Source organism: Schistosoma mansoni (genome assembly GCF_000237925.1).
Source record: "Schistosoma mansoni, WGS project CABG00000000 data, chromosome 1 unplaced supercontig 0076, strain Puerto Rico, whole genome shotgun sequence".
NCBI classification, from domain to species: domain Eukaryota; kingdom Metazoa; phylum Platyhelminthes; class Trematoda; order Strigeidida; family Schistosomatidae; genus Schistosoma; species Schistosoma mansoni.
The window spans coordinates 1,453,535-1,473,900 of NW_017385990.1; the positions used below are offsets into that span (position 1 = coordinate 1,453,535).

A 20,366-nucleotide genomic window follows, 5' to 3' on the forward strand; every position below is an offset into this window, starting at 1 on the left:
TCGACCACGACAAGATAAGTGGTTCCGTTGACTGAACCGGCAAAGTCGACATGTATCCTAGACCAGGGATGCTCAGGCTGTGGCCATGGAACCGGCGGCACCTTCGCATTGGACTTTGCAGCTTGTTGACACTGAGCACATTTGTTTACTAGATCCACGATATGCTGGTCCATGAGGGGCCAGTAAGCATAGCTTCTGGCGATGGATTTCATACGCTTTGTGCCTAGATGACCAATGTGGAATTGCTTCAGCACCCTCGGTCGTAGGGATTCTGGCACCACCACTCTATCTCCAAACATCAAGCATTCATTTACGACACATAATGAGTCACGACGATGGTAAAGCTGCTTCATGTCACCGTCAAGTTCAGTTGATGGCCAGCCATTAGTGACGTACTTCATCGTTTTCTTAATGATGGGGTCGTTTCTGGAAGCAGTTTGTATCTCAGATTCTGAGACTGGCAAGGCACGAACAGCAGTTGTCAGGTAGCATTGCGCGTGGTCTTCTGTCGAAAGAGAAGCAATAACGGCATCTTCGTCGGTCGTAGAGTGTTCGCTGATGAGTCGTGACAATGCGTCTGCCTGACCAAAATGTTGGGTGCGTCGATACTGAATGTCAAAATTGCAAGTTAAGAGGATCAAGGCCCATCGTTGGAGACGGTTTGCAGAGTGGGCCGGGACGCCAGACTTCGAACCAAAAATTGCAAGGAGAGGCTTGTGATCAGTTAGGAGAGTGAATCTCCGACCATAAAGAAACTTGTGAAGACGACGCACTGCGAAGACTAGGGCAAGAGCCTCCTTCTCTATCTGGCCATACTTCTTTTCTGCTGGGGTTAATGTTCGCGATGCATAAATGATGGCTTTCTCTGTCGCGTCAGGGAACTGGTGTGAAATGACAGCACCGAGCCCAAAGGCTGAAGCGTCTGCGGCCACGATGATTGGCAAGGACGGGTCGTAGTGCGTTGATAGTAGTTCTGAACTAATAATTGTCTTTGGCTTACAAAAGGCATTTTCACACTCCTTTGTCCAGTTCCAGCTGATATCCTTATTCAGAAGATAATTCAGTGAGGCGCGTATGTCATGTATCGATGGAACGAAGGCTGAGTAATAACTAACCAATCCCAGGAATGATCGTAGAGCAGAGATATTGGTGGGTGTGGGCATAGTTTTTATAGCTCGAATGTTCTCGGGATCTGGTCTGCGACCTGCAGCATCGAAAATGAACCCCAAATACTTCACGGACTTCAAGAAAAGCTGGCATTTTTCTGGGCGTAGCCGGAACCCGTTGTCGCTGACGCGTTGGAGCACGGCTGTTGTGCGTTCTCGTAGCTGTTCCGACGTTGTGGCAACAATGAGGATGTCATCCAGATAAGTTGCGACCCCCGGGATACCCGATAGAATGGTATCCATCAGTTGCTGGAAAATAGATGGGGCGGTCTTAACTCCAAACGGTAGTCGATTATACTGGAACAGGCCACGATGAGTATTGATAGTCAGTAGCTCTCTTGATTCTTCAGCCACTTCTACTTGTAGATAGGCATAAGCAAGATCCAGCTTCGCAAAGAACTCTCCGCCATTCAGCATAGTGAACAAATCTGCCGGGACTGGCAGCGAGTAGTGATGCTGTTCTAGGGCTGCGTTGAGACCTGTGGAAAAATCTGCACATATTCGGATCGTACCATTAGCCTTCTTGATAACAACAATGGGTGCTGCCCATGCGGAATAAGAGACAAGAGTAATAACTCCTTCACGTTGAAGGCGATTAAGTTCTTCCTCAACTTTCTGTAATGCAGCATATGGTACTGGTCTCTTCGGACGATAAACAGGTTTAACCCCAGGTTTCAATCGAAGCGTTGCTTTCATGGCTGAGCACCGACCCAACACAGGCTGGAAGACGGTCGAAAACTTCGTAATTAGTTCCTTTGAATAGGCTTCCGGGTCATGGGGTTGCTTTACTAGTTGATACACGGTGTTTAACGGGACGTCCGCTAAATGCAGCTGGTCAAACCAATCTAATCCAAGTAAATTAAGATCAACCGGTGCAATGTAACATACCCCATTGAACGTCGAATCGCGAAAAGACACTTCACAATGTAGTTGGCCTAACAAACGTAAGTAATTACCGCATGCTGTACGAGGTTTTTGTGTTGTTGTCGTCATACGTGGTCTGCCCATTTTAATCCAAGATTTTTGTGAAAGAATCGTCACGTCTGATGCTGTGTCTATTTGCACTCCAAATGGATGCCCGCTAATATTAATGGTAATAAATTTTCTCTAACCTGGGGTTGAGTTCTGACAGGTTGCTACAAGACTCAACGAATTTGTGCACGGCTTGGGAGCAGACTTTCCAGTACTTCTGGGGCGATTCGGCTTCTTATTTTGGCAAAATCCATCTTTGTGGCCCACAGCTTTACACTTCCTGCAACGATGTTGTTTATACGGGCAGCTTCGAACATAATGCCATGCACCACAGTGCCAGCATGGAGCAGGAGGATTCGTCTTTGCTTGTTGGACTGAGTTAGAGTGAGACGAACTAGGTATAGCTGGAGCGGGTTTAACAGGTTTCGCTTCTTGTTGGACTACCTGTACTTCAGGGCGATTAGAAACACCACGCTGGACCATAGTAGTGTCATGCTGAAGATTAATTAGACGTTGATATTCGTTAGCAATATCAATAAGAGTCAGCTTAGGGTCTTGATCCAATCGACTGAGCAACCGTGTTCTAATGTCACTGAACTTTTGCGATTGGAGGCTGCAGATAAGAATGAGGGCTTTAAACTGATCTTCAGTTAGCGACTTCAACCGAAAGCGTTCGCATTCGCGGTTGACAATGCCCACATGCGTCAGAAAATCTGTGTCTTCGTTCATAGTCAGCTTCAAACATCGATAGCGTGTGTTGGACAGTGAGGAATTATCTCCGAACTGTTGGCTCAATGACTGGACAGTGTTGGAGAATGAGCGATCGCGTGGGTTTAGAGGCAAAATCAGGTTACAATATTTATCAAGTTCATTAGGACCCAGCTTTCGAAGCAGCAAACGGACTTTCCAAGCATCATCTTGATTGGCAAAATCAAATCTGAATAAATCTTCATAACGCCAGAACCACATATCAAACGTAACATTAGATTCAGGATCGTAATGAAACTCAGAAATACTGCTGGCAATACCATCAACTGAAGGTGCAGTAGTGTTAGGGTTGGAACTGCTTGATTGGCTATTGGTCGTAATTTTTGTTTCTGTTAGCATCTGGATAAGTTTCATCTGCTGTTCGAGCAATAATTCCACTTTTGCAGGATCCATATTTCCAAATCACCGTCGCCAATTGTTATATCTGAAGCGTTACGAATTCACTAGTAGCGAACGGAACAAAGACACGTGACCAGAGACCGATAACTAGCTATACTGACGCGACCCAGACCCAGCTAACTAGAGTAAGAAGTCCAAGTTGGAGCGGGGAAGTTATATTCCGTAGCAGCCAGAAGCACAGCAATCAAATAAGGGAAAAAGTCAAGCGCATTTATACAATAACAAATTGTCCTTGAGCATCATTAGTAAATAGCGCACACAAAGAAACGATGGACCAATAGCGTTTAAGATAGTTTACAAGTGGGAAATATGACGTGAAGGTAAAAAGAGCGCGTTTGGCGCGAAAACAGCTAAATTCAAATTTTCAAAATAAAATTACAAAACTAAGCTATTTACCAAGTAAGTTCTGGGGATTTGACATCCCCAACAGTTAGATCTCCGAGTTTCAGAATCGACCGTTTTAGGGTTTCATAAGGTCCCAAAACATCACTAGTAAACATACTGGGTGTGACCTACCTGTTGTATTCGCGCGGTAGTGCATTTACAACCACGAGTTGTGTACGTGGATCAGTCATTCCGTGCTTATAGAAGTCGGCATCTGCATAGCAGAATCAAGCTTCGACATTAGCCGGCCAAAAAGGAACTAGTTGTAACGAGGGCGGTGTAAGAGTCTTGATCTTAAGTAGCTTGGGAGTCTGTTTTGTCATGGCCAATTTAAAGTATGGGGATGAACGTGGATAAAATATTCAAAAATACAAAAATATCACAATTAAAAAAAGTAAAGTAAATCAATGATTTATGAAGTTCATAGGCTTGTGTACCAGATCACGTTAGGCTCACCAGTGAAGACACCTCAGGTATTGTAGCTTGACAACACCTTACCCGTGACACCTTCTATAATTGAATCGCGCCCACCCAGTGAAATCAAAAGTCAGAAGCGAGGAGGTTGGAAGATATATTTGACAGATTATCAATATATCGAGAAGTGACTGATTTGAAATGGTTATCGTTCGCGAGAGACGTTGAGCATGGCGTTCCCACTCGTTATCTGGTGCGAATGCATGACCGAGCGCCTTCAGCTAAATGAGTCCAATAAAACTAATGTTGTCAGCATCCAATGTCGAACACTTACAGAGCTATTGATTTTGGGATTTACTTACCGCTTCATGTCCATCTCTTGAATCCAACAGCATGGTTTCCGTAAGAGCCGCTCTTAAAGCACAGATAAGATGACTGGAATGGATAGACGGAACTGGAGCTAATCGGTTTCAAAACACTGCTGACAGACTAAGTTATATCGTCCTTAAATAATCAATTGTTCTGGAGTGATGTGAATTATTCATTTCCCCAGTCTACAGAATGTTTAAGTGGGGTCCTCCAGCATATAGTAGCAGGACCTCCGCTTTTTAGTTTCTATAAAAGAAGTTCCTCAGAGTCGTCTGAGATAGTTGTTTTGGTTGATGACCTTGAGATTCCGAAATAAGTTGGTGATCACAATGATAAAGCGGCACGTCATGAGGATCAGACTCGACTTCAGTGTTGGACGGACAACAACGGTCTTTCAAATCATTAATGAGTACTCCATTTTCAGCACACGTAACTTAGGTGATTGTCGTCTCCAAGTATCAATAGTTGAAAAGATCTACATGAGTTAGTATCCTATGGTCTAAAATTTCATGTTAACTGTGGCAAAAGCATCACTATAGAAAACCTGGGACATATAACTTTGAAGAGTATTTTCGATTTTCCACTTAGTTTTCAACACCTTCGCTTGAATTAATTTAAATCATGAAAATCCAGTATTCCTTTCTTTGTCTTGAAGGAATAAGGATGCTCCAGAAGGTTATCAGAGGTTAGTCAAAAAATCATATCATGTGCACGTATGCGGACCTCATATTATCCGACTTAAATCGCTGCGCCCTTGCCTTTTAAAATATAAGCTAATCGGAGGTGATCACTTGACAACATACCCCTGAGCATCCTCTCGAACTAAACTTGAGTTGATTGTCAACACTGTAGCTGTAAATAATTCCCCAAAATCAATAGCTCATTAAGTGTTCGACATTGGATGCTGACCACGTTGTTTAAGTGGAGTTGTTTAACTGAAGGCTTTCGGTCATGCATCCGTACCAGATCACGTTGCAACACGGCGTGGGACACAGCTCCTACGTTACAATAGCCAGTTAATAACGAAGTCTCTCGATATATTGGTAACGAATCAAATATATCTTTCCTGTCTCTCCTCGTCTGACTTCTGGTTTCTATTTGACTGGGAACGAACGATTATAGAAGATACTACTGGTTGCTAGTTGCACAATTAGAATATCCGTGGTATCCTCAACACAAACAGTGGGAGTAATACCCAAAATTTAAAGGTACAACACGACAAGCAGGGCCTTAGATGCACTTATATGGCCTACTCTTTGCCGACAGTCAAGCTCCGGAATTAGCTGGCGGCTGAGGCGGTTCACGCGGTTTCCTGGATGCGTTTCGAAAAAAAACTCGATATATTCCTCGGAGCCCTGGACATTATAGCACTTTGACCTGACATCTCTCTTTTTTGTCGAATATACCTACGTCTCTACATGAAGGCATCGGTGAACAACTACTAGACACAGCAGGACGATGACCAAAAGCTTTTTAATACTCTGTTCACAACCACTGGAACTCTCGCACTGGTATAACAGCAATGATTTTTAAACTTAAGACAAAGATCTGTCAATAAATTGAATATGATATTTTCGGCGGGGCGTAAAACTTTGTTGGCTACAGTCATGTGTTATTGTTTGTCCTATGTAATTAAAATTTACAGACCTAGTTCCTCCAGCCATCCGCGTTAAGCTCTGTTGTTTTTTCTCCCTTCAGTTGGCCGCTACCTGATTGCGTAAGGTATTCTATCATTACGTAATCGTTTCATTTAACGAGAATGACTGTATCGCATTGTGCATATATTAGCGTTAATAAAAGCTGCGAACCTAGGTGTTCATGTCAATCTAATTGTTTGTCGTCGTTTTATCCCCTAGCTGGATCTACTCGTTAATTTTCCTCATGGTTTTTTCGGTGCGTCTTTTTTAAAATTACATCTCAATTGAGATGTAACAACTTAAGTTGTTTTTAAATGATGTAAGGTAGAAATAAAGTCGTTGTGGTCTAAATCAGCTTCCTAAATAGACAGTTCTTAGTTCAGTATTTGGAAGTCTTGGTTCCAACTGTTTGAGTGATCGTGATTATGAGTCACAAACAGGTACGAGACAGCTTTTCAACGTCCTCTGATTTCTGTGGTTCCCCACTCGAATTTAGTTCGTAATAATTACTGAATCATCGACCCAAATAAGGAAGTATCTCTTAATTGGACCGAAATGCGTCGTTTGTTGAGGGATAAGTCTGCACTTGGACAAATGTTTCTACAACTAGGTTCGAAACTTAGTATATATTCTATAAATTATAATGTCACTTTCGTGTGATTACGTGTTTATTCATTTAGACAGTTATTTCAATGTAAGCAAATTTAGTTGAATTCACGTTAGTCTCTTGGTTTGCACATTGAAAATACTGATTCATTTATGATTGAACTGGGTAATGTTCAGATTCCTGTTCTCGGTAGGATTAAACTATACTGCCGAGCCAATCAGAAGCTTTCGCGGGTTTTCAAGGTCACGGCGCTAAGTTCGGCACCTGATGCTTACGTACGGTCTTTGTACAGCGGATTTTAGGGAAGACGTGATAATTTAGCGTCTACAATAGAAGTGATCATAAGATTTTGGCGCGAAATTCAGTTATCCATTTGGATAAATAGAGTTTTGGCATTATAGCTGATGTCAGTTCGTGATGAAAACCCCAAGTATAATTCCTAGCCTTAATCATGAACTGTAAATCATAATTTGAATTCTTCACACAGGTTTATAACCCTCATATGGTCTTAGTTATTATGTTGACACTCGCAGAGTCACTCTAGCGTCGCTCAAAGGTTGTCCATAACTTATAGTCTCACCCATAACCCTAAACCCTACACCTAAACCTTAACTCTAACCCTATCCCGTAAACCATACCAATATACTAACATTATTGAAGCTATGTGGTCGGGGCTAAAAGAATTTTTGAAACCTTATCATGGTTTCAGAGGTCGACTACTATGGAGCCATATGGATGTGTTCCTGTACCGTATGCACTATGATTTTAGAACTTCTGAACCTATATCTGACCTTGAGAATTTTTTGACCCATGTAAAAGAAGTGTTTCCACTTTAATTCTTTGGTTTTGTATAATATATTTTTACTGTATACCAACTGTCTTCTGATTGGCTAATATTTCTCAAGGTCATTTAAGATTCGCTCAAAGGTCGGCAGTATAGTTTAATCCTACCCTGTTCTCTAGTCCTAAAACATCTATTTTTACTAAGCCTCCAAATGCCCTGATACGGTCGAAAATGGGGAGGGCCAGTCCTCTATCTCAAATTGCTCTCACACGGCCACGCGTATACAGCCTCTGCCAGGGAAGCCTTACTCACTGCCTTCTCGTGACAGGGGTGGTTTACGAAATCGAGGGGACGAAAAGTGAATATCCGGCGCTTTAACCTGGCCGTTGGACACGGTGAGTCCACCCAGGGGACTTGGGAAATCCTAATTCCAAGCCAGTGGTGTACATGTGCTCCAGGAGCCTGATAGAACAAATGGCATATGAACCCATTATTACCGGCTACCATGTGACTGCAGCTCCTCACGATGCTCCACTGCCTTGTGGGTCAGATCTTTGGGTCATATATGACCCAAAGCATATATGCTCGAGGAGTGGCCCCCTTGAGAAAACTACCTGCTTCATTCTGGGCACTCGGGCAGTATCATAACCCTCACACAGTTAAAATGAAGTGACAGTTTTTGTGTGGCGCATATATATTTGGTGTCCCCTTGTACCAATATTTATGTGTTCAAATTAATAATAATAAATGACTATCTAATCGATTTCTTCACTTGTTATTTTCCGTATAAGATTGCTCAACCTAATCGTTATGGAACTACCACCTTTTGAGCTACTTTATACTACATCAGATATACTTAATGAGTTAGAAAATGCACTTGAAGAGTTGGATCAAAACAAACTTTTCAAGGATGTCGGTAGGCGTAGACGGCAAAGAAGAAATGGAGGACTATATGGTGTAGGGTTGAAGCAGAAGAACCCGATTATTTTAATCCAGTGGGAATATGTTGTGATATCGCCTTCTACACTAATGAGGAATATAGAAGACATTTAGATAGTCATGTTAAAGTAAGTTTTGCTCGGTTGTCAAATAATATTTGTCCAAGTGTCCTGTTGAAGGTTGTCCATTCATGTCACATCCGAAAGCAATGCGTGTTCATCAGGAAGTGGTCGGTAAATCTCCATAAATTGTCATTTATCTATCTTATTTTACAGATTCATAATAGTGGTTTGTTTAATACCATCTACCGTGAAACTTGCGATAAGTCAGTGAAAGTTTGGAGAGAAAGTCGTAGACGGTAAGGCTCTGATAAAGTCATTAAAATGCATTCCTTATAAAACTGATGGACTTAGTATTTGGAAAGAAAATTCAATCACCTATGGTTTTGATAAGTTCAGGTGTAGAAATAAGTTTACATAAATTTATCTTCCATTTGATGTGGGAAATACCTTAAACTCTTATCGTCTTTAACCGCAAATTTGTCTTTATTCCAGTTTAAACCTGCTTGTTCCTTTTAATGTTTTTAGTATTATTTATTTAAACACAAGCATCGGTACAATTGGGGACCTAAATATGTATGTGCCACAACAAAGACGAGATTGTAGAAATGGAAAGACGAGGATGATTATAATAAAAGAAAAAAAATGAACAGAAATTAACGTGGGAGTGAAAGTAGTAATAACAACAACAGAAGCCGTAGATTGATGCGTAAGTGGTCGAAAGCGTCCAACCACTAAATAGTATTTTCTAGTCCTTCCTCATCGTTAGTTTTAGTAGTCAGTTAGCAACAGTAGCTTTCAGTTCCAATGTTTGGCTGAGAGCCGGCTATGCAAATCTTCACTTAATTAATAAATTGGGTCATTACTACGGCTAGGAATGTTGGGAATGAGAAGTCTGGAAACCCTTGGTAGTGATGTTCATTTTAACTTTTCTACTAAATTACCAGTGTTTACTCACATTGTTGATTGTTTCAGTTTTCGTTTATATTAGCTGTCAAAAATTGTATTTTGAAGTGATGAATTCCTAGTTTTTCATTATTTTGCAGTTTACCCAAATTAGACACATGGTATTAAACGATCTTTTTCTACACTAAAGGTTACTATTTCTTTTGAGAAATGGTTATTTCGGTGTGAAGTAATGAATATCATCAACGTTTTTGTGTTGTTGTTGTTGTTCATTATAATTTCTCAGGAATTATCCTACTTTGGAGCGAGTTGAAGCCAAAAAGAAGCTTATTGAAGAACGTATCGAGAGAGGAGAAATATTTGAGACACCTCAATTCGGGTAATCTACTTTTTCAATCTCAACATATGATGATAATATAAAGATGTAATTTTTAGTATTTTCTTGTTATATCCAAGAGTTCTAATGAGAAGCAGTGACCAGTGGAGTTCAAACCACGTCTGTTGTGAGATATCAACTCACTGAAGACAATTTGTGAATGGTTGCTCAACTTCGTGAATTGGTTGAAGTTAGACATTAGCACCGTTGGATGCAGGCTCAGTGGTCTATCGGTTAAGTGCTCTGGCGCGAGACTGGTAGGTCCTGGGTTCGAATCTCGCGAGGCGAGGTCGTGGATGCGCACTGCTGAGGAGTCCCATAATAGGACGAAACGGCCGTCCTGTGCTTCCAGGTTTTCCCTGGTGGTCTAGCTTCAATTGACTCACGCTTTCAAATATGAAAATACTAAATCTCCACAAAAAACCCTTCTGATAATAATATCCAAAACCACTGGATTTAAAATTCGAGTAGACTTCAATATCTCTTTCACTATACCAAAAGCAACTTGATCTGTACACTTTTACAGCTTTAAAATTATAATTGCACAACAGTGTGTGATCTCATTGGTTTCCTTTCAGCTTTCTATTTTCCTTTCACCGTGGAATCATCATTATTAAATGTGAGTAGGTAACGTCAATACTGAAATATATATATATATATAATAAGGAATGGAGCTGTGACATTAATGGGTCCTGTAAATGATTTCCACTCCACTAATCGTAAGCAGGAAGTCCCTCTCTGGTAAGTTATCATCAACGCATGACGTCTTACAAACTTGGTTTGTCTCACGTTGTCAAATTACATCTGTGCTGAGAGATTAAATGATGCTATACATGCTATATAGCCTGTTACAAATTTCTAAGTACATAGAAAAATAAAACCTAGCTATGTTAACCAGATGTCCTTTCTGTAGTCAAAGTTTAATTATCAAGACTCAAGGTTTGAAACCAGCAACTTCTGGAAGATGATTATGGTTAATTTGCACTATATAAGTATGAATATCCAAGATATTATATACAATCATTGTGATAAGCACTTTACATACTGCTAAGAGTAAATGTTAATAGGAATTAAAGTATAACTTAAATGGTGGTCAGTTTATATAACGTTCTGGTGTATGTTATGTGAGGTTAGATAAAATCCATCATTACCATGCATGCTACTTGAAACCTTAGATTATTTGCCAACATTGTCCTCATTTACTATCGATCCACTTGAGATGGTTTCCTGAGATGTAAAATCTGGAACTAACTTGTATTATGTTAGCAGATAATATAATTCGTTTATCTGCTTTGTATTACTACTAATTTACATCATCATAATACTGTCTTTACCTGTTCCACTTTTATACTTTAGTTCGATGAACAAACCGAATTCAAATGTTCTACGTTCATCACAGATAAATGAAGTGGATGCTTCATCTAACAAAGTAATGTACATCAGCATTTTTTTCCAATTTTCAAATTCCGTGGTTATGCTTATTGATGTGATGAGAAATTTATACTCCAAGGTGATACCAAATTACATATAGGGTGTGTAGTTTCAACCATATACGGTCGTTCATTAGTGGTAATTTTGATAATTAGCTCTGTTCTTATTATCTTGATCAGAAGTGTTATCAGTCCTAGTCCCATAAATGGATATTAACTTAAGCTTCTATACCGAGTAGCCACTGTGAGATCATACTAACATGAGGAATGACATTCTATTCAAGATGACGTACTACCAATGATAATGAAAAGGACTGTAAGCATCGAGAAGTTGATCATAACAAGTCAATCAAGTGTTTCATTTAGTCTTAAGAGATCCTGCTTTGTTAAACTACCTATATATGCTTGTCGATAGTTTCCAATGCTGTCATTTTGCGATTTTAACGATTCTCATTTTACTAGGTTACTAACCAATACATTTTTTTCCAAAATCTCACTTGTTATCACGAATCGCAGTTGCGTTTTCATTCATTGACATATACTGAGTGATAAATAATTATCCCACCATTTATATTCTACAGATGTCAACTTCGTCAAAGAAAACTGGTAAAATTTCGAAACAATGTAAAACAAATAGTTCAAGTTCAGTTGTTACAAACCGAGAATCTAACATACGCTTAGTTTCTATGGATTACGACAGTGAAAGTACAGATAATGACAATATTACTATTAAAGATAAATCTTCCTGTGATATAATCGATCCTACTACAGAATCTGTGGAAAAAGTAAGTTTTTGATTACGATGATCGAAAGTATAGGATATGTGATTTGTGTTTTACATCCTGTTCGCCTCATTTCTAAGACAAATTCATTAAGTAGTGAGTTATTTCTTAGTGCTCCTTAAGCATATGAACGTAGGCAGACAAAAGAATACACTACACATATTTTCTGCTGTTCAGATTTAATAATGGCAAATCACACCATCACTCATACTTGTCTTATTTTGAAGATGGCAAGGGATTGTGTAATAACAATAACACGAAAATGAATCCATAGTTTTGTCATCATTGAAACTTAGAATAGGATAATAATCCTACATCTGCTTTCCTTTCCTTCAGTTAGTCACAACGTAGAACTTCGTACGTACATACATCAGTTTGAGTTGCCATACCACATCAGCAAAGAGATGCAGTCGTCGATTAAAATCCCATAGTGGTAGAAGTAGTAAGAGTATAAGCAATAATGTGAAAGATTAGGGTTTGAAGATGTTATTCAAGGAGTATAATCCAGTGAAATAAATTTGGAAAGAGAGAAAAGAAAGGAACATGGAAAATTCAAAAGATTAGAATTTGGGAGAACACAAACAGTGGATGCACATTCGCCATTGCACATGATTTTGAGCCATGTCATTCAAGGTCTCTAACCATTGGTTGCTATCATTTCGCGGATCCCAACCAGGTAGTCTATACCTACTAACATGGTTCAGTCCACTTATCAGTGACTTTCCTTAATACTTAGCTAATTTATGAAAGTATTTTAAACAACAAGTTCTAATAATATCCACTAATATAATAACAAATCCTGTCTCTCCTGAAAGTACCCGGAAATATTCGTTTAATTTTTTAGCCAAATAATACTGCAAGCGGCCGACGTCGAAAACGTGGACGAAAGCAAAAAAGCGACAACACAACAACCAGTGATAATCCAATTAACGAAAATACTGAAGATTCTCAAAATAATCCATTCGCATCGCATCCTCTAGTGAAACTACAAGTTAAACGACGACAATGTCTAAGTAACATTCATAGTATACACAGTCGTCCAACGCTACTCCAAATGGTAGGTATAATTTGCTTGTCTATGAATTATTCGACTAGAAAATATTAGAGATATATGGATATTATGGAAAACAATTAAGGTGCAAGTTGGTGGTATACCCTTAATAATATTTCTACTATAACTAATAAAATATGTTCATCATGCTAATACTGATTAGTAAATCTAGAGAAAAATTATTCATATCTAACGATGCCAATATTAAGGTGGGTTTTAGTCGACTTCAATAAGACTACTCATAAAAATATTCTGTATTATGATATTGTGAGGACGGTGAAATGTCACAGAGCCTTAACCAAATCATTTGGCAGTTAGATCACTGAGTATCAAACAGATCATCGATCCCTGTCAAGGACAACCAACGCGCATCAATTAGTCATACGTCATGGACTGGCCCATGCGGTGGTGATCTCATTAACTTCTCTGTGCTCTTTCTTACCAATATAATTACATTATTATTATTATTTAAACACATAAATATTGGTACAGCGAAACACCAAATATATATGTGCCACACAAATCTCATTTGATTTGTGTGAGGGCTATGATACTGCCCAGGTGCCCAAACTGAAACAGGTGGTTTTCTTAGGGGCCCACACCGGGGGCCTTTGACCTAAAGATCCGATCCACAAGGTAGTAAAGCATCGTGAGGAGATGCATTCCCATGGTAGCCGGTGACCGACGATTGATTCATACGCCATTTGTTCCCTCAGGATACTGGAGCACATGTGCACCATGGGTTTGGAATCAGGGTTTTCCAACTCCACTAGGTGGACTTTCCGTGTCCACCAATCCGGTTAAAGTGCCGGGCATTCGCTTTTCTTCCTCTCAATTTTGTAAACAACAGTAATGCCACGAGAATGCAGTGAGTAGGACTTCCCTGGCAGAGGCTATATACGCGTAGCCATGTGAGAGCATTTCGAGTGAGGAAGCGGACTCCCCCACTCTCGGCCGTACCAGGGCATTTGGAGACGTTATTATGTAATAATATAATTACATAATAACGTCCTTTGTGTTATACAGTCTTCAAACTAGCCATAGTGCTTTGATAATACGTTGAAGAAGTAATCCACGTTAGATACTGACCTCGAAGTGTAACTTCACAGTTACCTTGTTCGTCACACTGTTCCTGTCTAACTTGAGTAGGCCTGCAATCATTCCACATAGATCCACAGTATGTATATGCATATACCATTCTACTTTAATGATTATTTGCCGTAGTTATCAGTTGACAGTTTACACATAAATAACTCAATTCTTAAATGAAATTATTATTTTCTTTTATTGATACATTTACACTTTATATTGTAGTTATTGGCTGAAGATATTCGTAAAGAACGTAATCAACTTATGCAATGTATTCGTTATATTGTTAAAGAGAATTTCTTTCAATAATAATAATGATATTCAAATGACATTGATATATTTTATGTATAATACGAGAGCTAAGAAATAAAGTGTATATAATATATATGAAGAAAATATTGTGTAAAGTTTGATCTGATCAATGTTTTGTGTATGGTGTCCATTCTGGATCTTTAAAATTAATATAGACTTGTTTTTTTCTTGGGCGACCGGCTTTACGTTGTACATTGATAGGATTAATATTATTAGATTGTTTAACCCAAATTGAAGTTCCTTGAGGAAGATGTCGTTTTATACGAGTAAACTTATGATTTTTTCGTTTTCTTTTACGTCCATCTGATTTAAGTTCACCTGATGCAGAAAGTAATGGAAGTGATCTTGTATGAGCTTTATATTCTTTAGTTCTTCTTGATTGTTGAAAATCAGGGGGACATAAACTTCTTGATAAGTTTTCTATTGTATAAATTTTGTCTTGTTCTATTGACTTGGACTCTTTATCAACTGGTGCTGATAAGTGAACACTGTGCCACCAACGGAAGCATTGTGCTGAACAAATGCGAGGAAAACCAGGACATGCTGCACAAACCATGTTAATAGTCATTCCATTTTGTACTTGATTTCTTAACTGACAAGCATTACATTGCACATTTTCGTTAGTTGGACTATTATCAAAAGTACCAGGCAACGTATCGTGATATAGTGATTCTATAGAGACTAGTCTATGTTTATCATTTGGTGCTCCGCATGCATCTTTAGTGGAGTTTGTTGTGAGGGCATCAGAAGGAATACTTATCTGGTTGTTAGCAGATACTTCATTTATAGCTTCTTTGTTTGTGTTCTCCGTGTCACACATCCGTTGACCCTCTTGACTGTTATTGCCTGACAATTCATCATTATTGACTGATACATTGTTTTCTGTAAGAAACAATACGGTTACTGCATAAAGTGGATGTAAATTGGCATAAAAACTTCATTTCACAAGAATAAAGCGCCTTGACATTATCAGTTTTGCAAGCTATAAAATGACACGCCGAAAATCAAAAAACTACTAAGATCGGAACCTTAAATAATATACTCTACACCTTGTATCTGCGTTGTTGGGATTGGAATCAAAAGCATAGTTCTCGCTTAATCACGTCAAACTACGGTAGTGATATACATAATTGCTGTACACTTATGAAATCCTTAGTCCTAATTCTGTTTATTACATCACGTTGCTCCCTGAATGGAAATAGTCGAATGTAAATTGAAGTGAGAGCATCCCTGCCATGTATTTCTGAAGCCTAACCTCTAAGCTTAGGATATTCAACGACGCTGCTATCACAAAATGATCGCCCACATTTGGTGGTAACACTGTTGGTTATGTTGAGATCCAGTAATATTTGTATTCGTAGTAAAGACCGTGTTTGCTATAATAAAACACCAATTTTGGTGAATTGGCCACTGCGCGTGTGGTTTTGGCGGCTCTCATATAATATATCTAACGACATTAGGTTTAGGTGGAACAAACAGAAATGTTCATAGCACGACATCGTGAAACCAAGAATCAATGTATCAGGTTAAGACGTCGGTATACTCTAAAAGCATTTAATCCGATGTTTTATACATGATCAGTTGTAGACAATACAATGCCTGGTTAAATATAATTTTGCTCAATGTGTTTGTACATCAGTATTTAGTTCAAGTTTCTGTATTATAATGATCGTTGCAAAGCAAAAGCACCTATGCAGGTATTAACTCATTTTTACATAAGTACCCCGTTTGTCAAATGAGGATTTAAAAACTAAAGAGTGGCGGTCCAGTCCTAATAGTTAGTTTGACTTAGACTTTAACTGCAGTCTGGGAAATATCAGCTTAACTAGGGTTCGTGAATAGAAAACCATGCTGGTTCCAGACCCGGACGTGCATGTTTAAATCATACGTTCACGATGTTTCAGGCTCTGGAACATAGGCATACTTTCTGACAACCGATTATAATTGTTATTCTTGGCCTTAAGGTAATATTTGATTCTTAATTGTAAGGTTCTGTGATAGTATATCATTAAAAGGTCCAACAAATATGTTAACCGTGTACAGGCTCTACTCGAACACCACCGATCGAGTCAGAGCTTATGGCGTGGTGTCACTAGATTTTTCAACCTCAAGTTTTCTGCAGGACTGTTCACTTTCTTCATTCCTACTTAATTTGGTCATAGATATCTTTTTAGAGATAACTCTCATCGTCTGACTTGCCAAGGGTTGGTCCCCTGCCATGAGATTTACTTTTTCACGTATAAACAAAGCGCTCTATTTGTTAGAATGGATCGAGAAATCCTTGATCATGAAAAGGCACAAGCCTCACATATCTGCTTTGTTTAACCTTCAAGTGCTCTCGCCTTATCTAACTTTTCAAGTGAGCTTTACCTCAATATTTGTCTTGTCAAACTATTCAGCATGAACACATGTTGATTTAGACACTGCATGAAATAAAATAGTGCTCTTAAAGCCTATTATGGTATCTGTATTTTATTGCTGATCAAGTGGATATATTTGCTCTTTGTCAACTTTGCTCCTAATGAATAGAGCTTGGTATATTTTTAGGGTTGCACTAAAAATAACCAACTAGGGAGTTCTATACTTAACAGGAACAAGTCTTAACGTTTGTACCTCGTGCTCACGTCCTGTATCGTACTTATCAGTAAACCATAAATACAACAGCGATTAGAATGCTTGTCGTTTCGCAAATTACTTGAAAAGTAAATGACTTTCGATAGTTCATACTCTTGATATTTGTGTACATAAGTAAAGGGCGGGACTATAATTTGAAGACGAGCCAATTGGAAGCGTTTGAGAGATTTCAAAGTCATGGCGGCAATTTCAGTACCTAATGCTCACGTACGATCGGTTTACAGCGAGTTTTAGAGACGTGACGATTGAGCGGCTACAACAAAAGGGATTACTAAGAAGTCCCTTTATTTGTGGCCGCAGTAGTCAAATGACTGCTGTACTGTGTGCAGACTATCGTGATGAGGTTGTCTTTTGATGTTATTTATGTTAGAGGAAGAAATCTGCTAGAACAGGAACTTTTTTCGCTCGATCGCGATTGAGACTAAGGCAAATCATGATAATTGTTGCGAATTGGATAATAAAAGCACCAGTCACACTGGCTGCAACGTTTGCAGATGCAACTGAAGCTTCAGCTGTTCAGTGGTTTGAGTATTGTAGAGATATATGTGCAATAAAAATAACAAGCTCACACGAGTCGTTTGGGGGAGTCGGGAAAATCGTTGAAATAGACGAAACGGTAGGTAGGAAACAAAAATCCAATAGAGGACGTAGTATTAAAGAAAAATGGGTAAGTAGCATTTTCAAAAATATACCTCACAGTTCCTTGGATTATACGACAGGTCGTCCCAAAAAGGACACTTCCAAAGGGTTAGGAACCGACAAGCAACGACGATAATACGGATTATACGGTAGTAGGTGCACTACACTATATACAGACGACTGGAGAGCATACAGATGCCAACATAGACTTGGTTATGTGCATCATGTCGTTACTCACAAGCGCCATCTTGCTGACCGTACAACTGGGGTGCATCCTTACAATATTAAAGCTATGTGGTCGAGGCTGAAAGAGTTCTTGCGAACTTATCATAGCTCTAGACGCCGACCATTATGGGGCCATGTGGATGAGTTTTTCTACAGTATGCATTGCGATTTTAGAACCTCCAAACCTTTATTTAACCTTGACAAGTTTTTGACCCATACAAAAGAAGTGTATCCACTTTCATTCTTCGGTTTTGTATAATATATATTTGCTCTATACTGTCTTCTACATGTCTAATATTTCTCAAGGTCATTTAAGATTCGTCCATAAATGAGTCTCGCCGAGTTAAGTCGCCAGGAGTCATACCATATTCAGCAATGCCAATTTACCTACACAAGTTTTTGTGGTGTTTTCCATAATCTCAAACATACTGATACCACCTGTTTTGATGCAGTTATGGTTATCCACTACCAAGCAAATATAATCCCACTGAATATTCTAAAAGCTATAGCCCAACTATTATTTGAAAGTACTTACCAACTAAAAAACTACTTACAAGAATGAACAAACACCTACCATGATCTACTTGTTCATCCACCTCACTCTCGTCACGAGTTTGTTGTTGACATTGAGACTCTCCATTTAGATTCTATAAATATTTCATGAGTATTTCCACACGACTTACTGAACTTGTGTCTAGAAACAATGAGCTAAGCGGTCCTTAAAGAAGACGTTACCTTCTTGTTTGATTCGGACAATGGCTTCGAGAGTTCTTAAGTGTTTTTTATGGGAGTAAATAAGGTCAACGACACGCTGCTGAAGCTCACAAGTCATTTTGAAAGCAGAGTTGAGATCAATGAATCTCATCTCACCAGCTAAAGTACTTGCATTTTGTATCTGAAAATAGATTATATATGCGGTGGTAGATTTACTGTGGCAGCAAACAGTCTAAGCAACTCTCGTGAACCACTAGCCATAAGAAAATGTCAGGCTCGCGCCATAAATTTGACTTAATGACCCCGCTTACACTGACCTACAAGATTTAAGATAATTGACGGCGATTATGTTCGATGCTCAGTGGTGTCTTCATATTCTTGACTGAAACTAGACAGGTTGATATATTTAATTGTCCTAGGGCAGTCTTAGTGTTAGGTACCTTTTTATATCTTCCGGTATTTCTTAACTATCCCAATATCATTCAACAGCTTGTATAAACCAATGGATTTCTTTGCTCTCGCTTCATGTTGTTTTGGTATGGTTCCAGGTATCTGGTAATGCAAATGGGTCTTAGCCTAGACATTCGAATACACTTATTTCAGTCGGTCCGGTATATATTTGTGGATTCGCGTGTCCTAATATTTGAGCGCATTCGCCTCAGGACAAAAGGGTTTCTGGATACCAGTAGCCATCACATTCCCAGACAGAAGTTTTACTCATTTCATGTAAAAATAATTAAATAAAAATTTGAGTTCTAAAAGAAGACAATGGCTTGAAGAACAAATAAATGAGTTAGTTGATTGGTAATATGAAGGAAGACGAAACTGAAAGAATAGTAAGCGAGATGGAGTTAACAAGAGAAATAGGAATGGTTACTTATATACGGTAATGATAACTGCAGCAAATTATAAGGCATACACCAGGTACAGCTAGTCGAAGAGGGAGATGGTAGTACACGAGTGACTACGTACCTCAGTTTGGCGTATCCCATTAGCAGAACCGTGGTCTCTGTGTCCTCTATCGCGGGTCGCTGAACAAAATCAGCTGGCATCAAGGAGCATCCGATCTCTGTTTTCTGCTATTGTCTTACCGATCTAGGCCAACTTTCGCGACATCTGGTGTGACGGGAGAGGTCGTTTTCAGATCTGTGCTAGACCTGAAGTGCGTTGGTTTATTCCTTCCGGTTACTGAGGCCCACAGTCATCGTGTAACTGACACAATTATCGTAGTGGCGTGAAGACCTATTTTGCATGATAACTAACATCACCTCCGCATGTTGTGTTCGTGAACTTCACCCAGACTGCCACTCACAAGCTCAAAAACTCCGTGAACCGCCATGCTGGTTGATTCCTGGTTCTTTTCTGATCATACGCTTTTAAGACTTCTTAATGAGGGCATAGCTTGAACTGATCTAGCACGATCGAACACATCTGTGCACCATTCGGAAATCACAGGCTCTCTACATGTATAGACCAATTTAGATTCTATGTATAGTTTGCCTTACTTTTCTACTTTGCACCTGTATTAGATACTTTTCCCTCTCAATTTTTTACTTGAAGTAGACAGGCTACTCGCCAGACCTATTGACGCTGCTCAACTAAACGTGGTCGCTAGGGGGCGTTCACTACTACCCTTAACGTCAAGAGAACCGCACAATCAACCGCTTACTATCAGTGGTCTTGCATCTATCGAGCTTGTAAACCATCAAC

General features: G+C 39.2%; 2 protein-coding genes across 3 annotated transcripts; one reads left to right on the top strand and one right to left on the bottom strand.

Moving 5' to 3' along the window:
- Positions 1-6,169: 6,169 nt before the first annotated feature.
- On the top strand, positions 6,170-14,441 carry Smp_099560.1 (hypothetical protein; the record flags this gene model as incomplete). Of its 2 annotated transcripts, none has more annotated exons than XM_018791790.1 (9): positions 6,170-6,194; positions 8,292-8,508; positions 8,606-8,668; positions 8,715-8,797; positions 9,691-9,783; positions 11,137-11,209; positions 11,792-11,995; positions 12,837-13,049; positions 14,358-14,441. In XM_018791790.1, the coding sequence occupies exons 2-9, from the start codon at positions 8,311-8,313 to the stop codon at positions 14,439-14,441; spliced, it is 1,011 nt and encodes a 336-aa protein (XP_018645109.1). In that variant the 5' UTR covers positions 6,170-6,194; positions 8,292-8,310. The 2 variants fall into 2 exon arrangements, with proteins under 2 accessions (XP_018645109.1, XP_018645108.1); XM_018791789.1 differs by lacking the exon at positions 6,170-6,194 and adding an exon at positions 6,984-7,146.
- A 109-nt stretch (positions 14,442-14,550) lies between these two features.
- Positions 14,551-18,807, bottom strand: Smp_099570 (Spindle assembly checkpoint component MAD1 (Mitotic arrest deficient protein 1), putative; the record flags this gene model as incomplete). Its single annotated transcript, XM_018791791.1, has 4 exons — positions 14,551-15,326; positions 18,517-18,589; positions 18,626-18,636; positions 18,678-18,807. The coding sequence occupies 4 exons, from the start codon at positions 18,805-18,807 to the stop codon at positions 14,551-14,553; spliced, it is 990 nt and encodes a 329-aa protein (XP_018645110.1).
- Positions 18,808-20,366: the final 1,559 nt, after the last annotated feature.